Consider the following 9,425-nt stretch of genomic DNA (forward strand, 5'->3'; position numbering starts at 1 on the left):
CCCAACCATGATGGCCCAGAGCTTGCTCGTGGGGTGTCCTCAGCATCCCCACAGTCTGCCCTGCACCCTTGTCTGGACTCTAGCTTTCCTCTCTAAAGTAGGAGAGTAACCAGCCATTCTTAGACCAGACATTCAACATGGTCTAGAGAAGGAACTCAGCAAACAGCCCATCCTCAGAGCCAGTGGCCAGTGGGGAGTGGAGCCCTAGGAGATTCCTCGTGTTTGTTTGGTATATAGCAAGTGCTAAGTGATCCATTCCGTGTTTTATTTTCTTCTCTGAGACAGGACCTCACAATGTAGCCTTGGCTGGCCTCAAGTTCATAGAACTCCCCATGCCTCTGCCTCCCCAGTGTTGGGACAACAGGTACACATTGTCACACCTGAGGGTTACCCATCCAGTCCATAACAGTGCCTGCTCCACCTGAAACATGCTTGCCCGTGTGAGCACATGGATGGACCAGTAGAAGAGGATTCTCAGAGATCAAGGAAGAACATGAAGTAAAGGTTGTTCTTGAGTGTTACGAGAATGCACAGGTCCTAGGTGGCCCTTAGATTTGTGTGATGGTGATAGAGAAGTGGGATTGGGGAAGGAGGCTGTGCCCCCATTATGTCCCTCCATCATCCGCATGGTTCCTACTGAAGCGCTTGGCATCTTGTGACCTGCTTCCCACCAGTGTCTGTCAACTGTCCACAGTGCAGGAACAGGAAAACCATTGGTATTTAGGATGGTGAGCAGTCATGGGGTGGAAACAGGGACACTGGGTCAGGAACGTTGTAGCCTGGGTGTGCCTGCCGGGGTCTCCTCTAAAACTTCCCAGTTCAGAGCTTGTCGGCCCCTAGTGCCATGCAGGGATACCCAGATGGGCCGTGACACTTTTTTTTCTGGAAGTGAGCATAAATAAAAGTAGCTAACATATTAGATGGGGGGGGGTATTTACAAATGTCCAGTGGGGAGGGCACCACCTGCCAGTCCTGGGCAAGCTCAGAGGATGCTGAGCATAACTACCAGGGTCAGCATGACTGCGTGGGCAGCCAGGCAGGAGGCAGAGTTCCCCAAGTGCTGCCAACCTCGAGGGTCTCTTCGTTGCTGCTGGCTGCTGGCCCTGCCCTGAAACTTCAGTTCTGGAATGATTTGGTGGATCCATTTGTGATGGGAAGTGACACGGATGTAGACACCTGGGCGGTTCCGGCGGGCACAGCCTTCTCCCCAGCTGATCACCCCAGCCTGCACCCATGACTGGTCCACAAAGCACACCAAGGGGCCTCCAGAGTCACCCTGTGGGGAAGCAGAGGGCCAATCAGAACCCACCTTGGCCTCACGAAGGTGCTTTCATGTGCTCATCACAGAGCCCCTTCCAGGACTTCTTCAGCAAGCTCTCCCCTTGCTGTGATGCCCCAACCTGCCTGTCGTGGCGTACACCCAGTGTGGCGGATGCTAAAAACGTAGCTTTTGGGGCCCCATTTCAGATCCAAGACTCACTCGTCTCAGCTGCCGGAACCACAGCCTGCCCTTTGCCTGGGCTTAGCTCCCTCTGCTGCAGGGGTTGTGAGCCTGTGGGGTGGCAACCCCTTTGGGGGTCGAACAACCCTTCCACAGGGGTCGCCTAAGACCATCTGCACTTCAGATATTTACACTACTGCTCATTGCTAGCATAATTACAGCTCTGAAGGAGCAATGGAGAATTTGTGGTGGGGTCACCACGACATGAAGAACCGTATTAAAGTGGTCGGATGGTTGAGCGCCCCTGCTCCAGTGGCTTGCCCTCCCACCCTACCTTACAGGCGTCCTTCTTGCCCTCTGCAAAGCCTGCGCACAGCATGTCATCCTTGATGGTTTTGAGCTGGAAGTCAGACTCCGCATCTCTGCTGTACAGCAGGTTGCACCTGGGCGTAGCAATGATGGGCACAGCAAGTTTCTGCAGGATCCGTGGGTTGGGCAGTCGGTCTGGGGAGGAAAGGAAGCCTGCAGCTCGTGGGGACAGTCCTGAGGCTCTGGGCTCTCAGGAACCACAGCTGGCTCTATCCCTCCCTGGGTCTCCTCAGAACTTCATAGACCGTTTCTTCCCTCATCAGCACCAGCCCTGCTTGTCTTCCCCGTCCCTCTCCTACGTGCACAGCCCTACAGCACCTGCTCCATTTAGCCTCGCCCTGCCCAGTGAGCAGAGACCGTGTACACCAGCATCAGCAGGAAGGCTGTCCTGGAACTCACTCTGTAGACCAGACTGACCTCGACCTCACAGAGATCCCCTGCCTCTGCCTCCCTAGTGCTGGGATTGTGTGTCACAACTGCCCAGCTGTCCTGACCTTTCTTCAGCCACATCCCCTTTCCTCCCCGGCCTCGGTCCCCTCACCTTGTTCACTGGGGCTGCCCCAGCCAGTGACCCAGCACTTCATGCCCGGCTCAAAGACGATGGAGGGGTCCGGCAGACACACAGGAAGGATGTAATTGGTGAAAGTCACAGGCACCTGCAGCTCCACCAGAGCCACGTCAGCACTGGAGGCCATGCCTTGGTATTGGGGGTTGCTTTCCACCCGCTTCACACGGACGTACAGGGCGTGTGGCCCTGGCTGCTGCAGCTGCAGAGCCCCCAGCAGGACTTGGTATATGGATATGTCTGAAGTGCTGATGGAAAGAGCAGACTTGTGAGTACCCTCCTCCCTACAGGGGCAGGTTTTTCTAGTCTGCTGCAGTATCTGACACCTCTCTGCATTCCCAACCATGTCATCTCCATGTTAAAGACTGTAGAAACTGACGATCACCCACCTTTAATTCCCAGCTCTCCCTGGCTACCGGGTGACCTTGGCTAAGTGACCTAACAAGTTTTCTGTCCTCAGTTTCCTCATTCATAAGATGGGAGCACAGACGACCTGAAAAGCCTGTTCTAGTACACACATCCCTTTGGAGCCCTGCCTCTGGACCCCCAGCTCGGCCACCTCGGAGCCTGAGTTTCTAAGAGAAGCATGGGATTTTTGAAATAATCGCAGAGGCAGGCAGGCTCGCTCGGCAGGTGACAGTGCTTTCTACACAAGCCTAAAAGCTGGAGTTCTATCAGCAAAACCCATAGTGAAAGGGGAAGCCTGAAAGTCGTCTTCTGAAGTCCTTGTGCCCATCATGACGCAAGCGCCCCCCAGCACACAGTAATAAAGGAAAAGGGGATTGCAGATGTATAAAGAAGGAGGTCCTGAGATTTGGGGAGCCTGAGATTCTAGGGCTGTTTCACACGAATGTGCGAGCTGGGAGTCCTCTTAGGTAAGCTTAGGGTGAGGAGGAGGGACAGTCTCTTCCAAATCCTGGGCTTAGCTGATACCCAAGGTCCAGAGAGAGTTCTGGATTTGAGGTCGGGGAGCATGGGACGAGGGAGGTGTGTGGTGTGTTGGGGGTGCCTGTCGCATTTGTAGGGACAGGACCCCAGGTGGCACTGGCAGAGCAGCTGGTCGAGCAGGGGCTGCAGCAGTGGTTGCAGCTTCAAGGCCTAGAGCTGGGCCTAAGGAAAAATGTTTAATATTATGTGCATGGATGTTTTGCCTGCAAGTGTGTCTGTGCACCGTGTGCATGCCTGGAGCCTGCTGAAGCCAGAAGAGGATATTGGCTCTCCTGGAACCTGAAGTGTAGACAGTTGTGAGCCACCATGTGGTTGTGAGGAGTTGAACCTTGCTCCTCCGCAAGAGTAGTCAATGCTCTTAACCACTGGGTTTCTCTGCAGGTCCCTGAAGGAAAATTTCAGAAGACTGGATGTTATTGAACAAAGCTGGGGTGGGGGATGGGGATGGGAGGCTGATGCCAGCACTGTCTGACACTGAACAGTTATGTGCAGCTTGTCATGTCCCTGCCATTGGTGAGAAGCCGAAAGGGCCGGGGTCACTTACTTGGAGAAGCAGTGTGCAGCGGTGAGGACCCATGTTGGTGCGATGAGACTGCCCCCACAGAAGTGGGTCCCATTGCGCTGGATGCTGACCTGCCAGGGCCACTCGCCTTCTAAGGCGTCCTCCCCACCAACCATCCGGTTGAACATCCTTGGGTGCCCGCAGGCTGGGGGAACATGGAAGTGCTCTCTGAGGGAGGGCCTGCCATGGCTTCAACTCCATCCCCAACCCACATGCCAGCTCTCACTTTCTGTCAGTGTCCAGGCCTTTCTGGCCCCTGAGCCACTCAGAACATTAGCAGATAAGAGGCCCCAGTACAGCTGGCTTTTGATTCTGGCTTTTGATTCAGCCTGATCTTTTCTGGTTCTCCCTTCCCATGGACCTTGGTCTTCTCACTTATGACGAGGTGACAAGACCCAACTTGGGGTCAGAAAGGTTGAAATGACATGGAAAATTCCCATCCCAGAGCTGGACGCATGGGTCCCTGAAGGATGGTCACATATCATGTCTTCTACAGGCTGATGGGACAGAGGTACAGTCATGGTACAGCAGATAAGGTGTCCCCATCCTGGTATTTCCACCATGTCTTGTTTTGCTGATCATATGGGAGATTTCTTCTTCCACTGCCTCTTGGAGTTCTGCTCAGCCATTTCCATCTCCCTCCCTCCCTCTCTCCCTTTCTCTTGCCCTCCCTCTTGCCCTCCCTCTCGCCCTCCCTCCCCTCCTCTCCTCTCCTTCTGTGTCCAGCCCCTCCTCCATCTCAGTTGACCCCTCTTACCTCTCAGAGCTCTGACCCCTTCAGTCCCTGGAAGTGGGGAAAAGGGGGTCATCAGGCAACTTTGCCAAGCCAAGGTCTGTTCCTCCCTGCTTCTGCCTTATCAGAGAGTCCCTGGCCTCTGAGGACAGGGAGGACAACCAGGAAAGTTAGCACTATGGCTGAATGGGTTGACCTCCCTGCTTGGTCCAGGCCTCCACTCTCCTGGTCCACACAGGGATCCCTTCCTCCACCCCGCACCCCTGTTCTTGCCTTGCAGTATGGAATGGGAACAGTGCATGGACCTCAAATTCTAGAGCCGTGGGGTCTCCCTCCCCCTCTTTACCCACTAGTGCCTCAGCTCTGGATGGCAGGAAACCCTGGAGGCCGCGGCCACACATGGATGCATCAGGGCCCTCCTTATAGTCTTTCAGAATGAGCAGGTCTCCTTCAACTTCTCCCCAAGTCCAACTGAGGTCCAGACACTCATGGCCACTCTCTGCGTTGAGCTGACCTGGCAAAGATCAAGGGGCAACCTCCCAATACTCTATATTCCTGAGGACTGGGCCCTCTTGCTAGCCATGACCCTCTACTGTACCACCATCAAAGTGAGAGGACAAACAGGGAGGAGGATAGGGCAGGTCTGAGGGCTCCAGCACCCACGCCTACGTACTGCTCAGCTTTTCACCCAATCCCCATTGGCTCCATTTCAGAGTCAGGTTCAAGCCCAGGCAACCTGACTTTTAGCTTTAGCTTACTCTCCTGGTTGCTGCTCCCGTGGGCAGGTCTGTCAGAACTGGGTGGGGTCTCCACCTTGATGGCCACATTTTTTCTAAGCCCCAACAACTGAGCCCAGAGGAAAGGATGAAAAGGAAACCTGCTTCAGGATGCTAAATGTCGCAGGGACAGCAAATGGCCAGGCTGAGCCACACATGGCCAGCGGTGCCCAGAGCCCTTAAGGATGTCACAGGACTCTCCCTTGTGTAGCTCCTAGTTGTGCAATTCTCAAAGCTACCGGGGGACAAAATCCAGAGTGTGGCCTTGACAATGGGGAAGGGTGCAGCTGTCGGTTGGCTGTGTGTGTGGTTAGCTTGATAGAAGCTGGAATCACCTGGAAACTGTGCTCGGGACTTCTGACCTGCGAGCTGTTTTCACAGGGTGCAAATGCATAAGGTGTAGTGGCTCATAGCTGTTTTCCCGGCATGTCTCACACAAGAGGCTGAGGCAGGAGGATTGCATGGAGTCTAAGGCCAGACTGAGCTGTACAATGATGACCTGGTCAGTTGAGGCTCTCTGTGTTGTCTCAAATAAAATGGCTCAGCGGCTGAGAGCACTTGGTGTTCTTGCAGAGGTCCTGAGTTCAGTTCCCAGCCTGTAATTCCAGTTCCAGTGAATTCAACACACTTTTCTGGCCTCCCTTGGCATTATGTGCAAATGCATACATGCAAATAAAACATTCATACAAGTAAAATAGAAACTATATTAAATAAATAAATAAACAAAAGGCTGGAGACTGGGGGGACATCTCATTGGATAAGAACATTTGCTGCTTTTATAGAGGATTCCAGTTCAGTTCCCAATACCCAGGGGAATCCAACAACCCCTTCTGGTCTCCAAAGATAACTGCGTACACTTAACACACACACAGAGAGAGAGACAGAGACAGAGAGACAGACAGAGAGACAGAGACAGACAGAGACAGACAGACAGACGGAGAGACAGACAGACAGGAAAAAGACAGAGAAGCAAAGCAATACATACAAATAAAATAATAAAGCCAGGCGGTGGTGGCGCACGCCTTTAATCCCAGCACTTAAGAGGCAGTGGCAGGCAGATCTCTATGAGTTTGAAGCCAGCCTGGTCTATAGAGAGTTCTACACAGAGAAACCTTGTCTTGAAAAACCAAAATAAATAAATAAAAAATAAAATGCAAATGTGACCAGAGACACCCCCCCCCCACTTGTTAGAACTCTGCTGGACCTGCCCTCCAGGCCTGAAGAGTCAGCTTGTAATGCTGCCTAGCCTCACTGCCCTCTGTCCTCAAGGACACGTGCACTGCAAAACTCTCCCGTCTCGTCCCGCAAGGAGCTCGCGAGAACCTTCTGTGCATTTTCCCTCCTGCCAGTCTCCTGACCTGTAACCCACTGTCTCTGCTGCAGCTTAGTCCTTGCACGCTGAGGCTCCCGTCTCCGCAGTCCTAGTTCAGACTGAGGTCCACTCGAGGGTCGACTCCAACGGAAGCTGTCCCCACTTACTGTGTGTCTTGGAACCCCCACTGCCCCTCTGAGCTCTCTGCCCTTCACCAGGGCATCTGATCGCACCCAGAGCTCAGGCCCTGGAGCTCTATGGAGGGAGAACTTACCTCTAGGGACCCGAGCACAGAAACTGTGCAGGGATAGAGAAACCTCCTGTCAGTGGTAGGGGCTCAGCCAGGGTGTTAGTCTATGCCCCCCTGAGCTCCAGGTCCCTGAAGCTGATACAGAGTGACTGAGGTCTAAGAAACTAGGCAGGACCAGTCAGAGGACTACTGGGGAGCTGGTCACCCTGGGCTGACGTGAGCAAGTCACTCAGGGGTCCAGCCTTGGTTGCAGCTGTTTACGAGCCAAAGGCAGACTGCCGTTTCTACGTTGGCAATGACCTCGATTGATCCACCCACGGGAGCTGCTAACATGTCACACCCAATGGAAATGGGCTTTCAGTGCCATTGTCCTTGCTGCTAGAGAACATGGACAGAAACGTTCGGTGACATTGGGGAGGGAGGGCATCACTGAAGAGATGCCCACCAATGTCCTCCTATCTCTTGAGCCCGGGCTGAAGCATGATTTGAGGTGACTTGGTCTGCCCCAGGGAGGTGAACTGAGGACAGGGAAGTGTGGCGGCTGCTAGGCTGGCCCATCTGGCCCAGGAATGTGGGAGAGTTTCCCTGGTAGAGAGAAGCCCGGCCCACAGGGAAGGACCTGCCAGGCGGAGCACCTGGCTAGAACTTGCTGACCCCTGCTCAGGATGGGTAGGGCACCGCTTTTGCCTCTATAGGCTGGGCCCCTCTGCAGCCTGCAGCCCTTGTCCCCAGCTCTCTGCTGAGCCTCAGACTCTGAAGGCTCCCTGGCTCAGATGGCAACCTCAGTTCACATAAGCCCAGGGACGTGAAAGCCCGTAGGCTTGGAGGCATGGAGGCTTTGTCTCTTCCTTTGTAGAATGGGAAGATAGGCCTCTAGGGGAGCCCCCAAATCAGAGCATGGCACACCAAGAGCCCCAGGAAGATGAGGGTGTGGCTATAGCCAAACCACTGCCTTGGGGGTCCTTGAGAGGCCCTGAGGGGCCATGGTCACATGCTCTGTCACGCCTTCCCACAGGCCCCCAGCCAGGTCCCCCAGGTGGAATATCTGGAACCGGAGTATATTCTGTGGGAAGCCCATCACTGAGACGAGGAGGTTTCTTTTAGACTCAGGCAGGCCCAGGAGTCGGGGTGCTCAGAGCAGCACAGAGGGGCCCTCCAGAGCTGTGGCTGGGGGACTGCCTGCCCTTGGAAGCAACTCACCAGGTCTCAGCAGCAGTGGCAGCAGCAGCAAGGCAGGGATGTGGGGCTGCCTCATGTTCTCTGGCTCCGTGGTTGGTAGAGCCCTGGTCAGCGGTGGCGGGAGCTCTCCCTAGTGCTACAGAGGTGCAGGCTCCATGAAGTGAGGTTTTATGCTGGAGGTGAGTGTCAGCTCGGCTATGCAACCCAACCTGTCAGCCCTGCCTGCCCAGTGCCTCTTCAGGAGGAAGGAGGTGCCCAGAACACCAACTCCATGACCCGGCCCTGAACCCCAGGGGCCAGACCCCTTACTCTGGCCACTTCAGGATTCTGGTAGCAAGATATCCCTCTCCTACACAAGCTGACCAAAAGGCCCCACTATTAGCTGCCCCCTCAAGTGACCGTAGGGCCCACTTATGCTGGCAAAGTCTACTCCATCCAGAGGCCTTCCATTTCATTCATTCATTCGTTTGATATCTGTTGAGCACCTACTTTTTATCTGACATCAGTGACCTAAGGTGGTTGGGGTTTATAAGGTGGTTGGGTTTATAAGGTGGTTGGGGTTTACACTGTTGGGTAATAAACATTGACGTTGAAAGACCAAGGTCAGGTTGCTAGTTCAACTAAGAAAGGGGGACCTCGACTGAGCCCCTGCGCCCCCCACCCACGCTCCTGGACCAGCACACCCATCTGCGGATTGGCTCAGGGCATAGGATCCCCCCATCCCCCAAGTCTGGAGGTGCATCTTCTGGGCGTGACAAGAGCACTTCTGGGAAGGCGGCATAGTGACTGGCAGGGTGGCTGTCCGGTTCCTGCCCTGGGTGCGCCCGCCGGGCTCCGGGACGTGCGTCCGCGGCGGAAGTGTCCCTGGGAGGAAGTTATTTGGGGCACGAGACTGACATCAGACCTAGCTGGACTCGAGGTTCAGGAGGCCACTCCCTCCAGACCACAGACTGGGTGCAGGACCAGATTCTGGACGTCTCACAGCAGATCCCGCCAGGCCAGGGAACGGAGCCGGACAGCGGGAGGGGGGGGGGAGCCCCGCCTCAATTTCCCCGCTGGTGAGGAAGGTGTGCAGCGATTGGTGAGAGCCAGGGGCGGTCCGAGGATCAAAAGGGTAGCACAGGGTCACAGAGTGCTGTGGTCTCGGTCTGCCGGGCTTGCTGTGCAGTGCTGCCCTCTGGTGGCTGTCGCCACTCCTGCGCGGTCCCTTCCGCTGTGCCTGTCCCTAAGCCACAAGTGTCTGCTTTTCCAGGGCCCTTGTTCCCTGGAGGTGGCGGAATCCACAAGCAG

At 55.1% G+C, this 9,425-nt stretch overlaps 1 protein-coding gene across 1 annotated transcript; it reads right to left on the reverse strand.

The window, feature by feature from the left end:
• Nucleotides 1-250: 250 nt before the first annotated feature.
• On the reverse strand, nucleotides 251-9,035 carry Prss27 (serine protease 27). Its single transcript, XM_050134388.1, has 6 exons — nucleotides 8,157-9,035; nucleotides 4,643-4,669; nucleotides 3,868-4,030; nucleotides 2,352-2,623; nucleotides 1,776-1,945; nucleotides 251-1,276 (listed from the first exon to the last, which is right to left on the reverse strand). Exons 1-6 carry the CDS (start codon nucleotides 8,209-8,211, stop codon nucleotides 983-985), a joined length of 981 nt encoding a protein of 326 aa, XP_049990345.1. The 5' UTR covers nucleotides 8,212-9,035; the 3' UTR covers nucleotides 251-982.
• Between the last annotated feature and the right edge of the window lie 390 nt (nucleotides 9,036-9,425).

The sequence above is a fragment of the Alexandromys fortis genome, unplaced genomic scaffold (assembly GCF_014885135.2).
Source record: "Alexandromys fortis isolate MF-2015 unplaced genomic scaffold, M_Fortis_MF-2015_v1.1 scaffold_29, whole genome shotgun sequence".
NCBI lineage: Eukaryota > Metazoa > Chordata > Mammalia > Rodentia > Cricetidae > Alexandromys > Alexandromys fortis.

What these genes read in the sequence shown, in the direction of transcription:
- Prss27 (XM_050134388.1), bottom strand. Translation starts at nt 8,211, where the DNA reads ATGAGGCAGCCCCACATCCCTGCCTTGCTGCTGCTGCCACTGCTGCTG. An exon ending in GCTGCACACTGCTTCTCCAA is followed by an intron (nt 2,624 to 3,867) that starts GTAAGTGACCCC and finishes TCTTTCCATCAG; the next exon opens with CACTTCAGACATATCCATAT. An exon ending in GCAAGAAGGACGCCTGTAAG is followed by an intron (nt 1,277 to 1,775) that starts GTAGGGTGGGAG and finishes GCTTCCCCACAG; the next exon opens with GGTGACTCTGGAGGCCCCTT.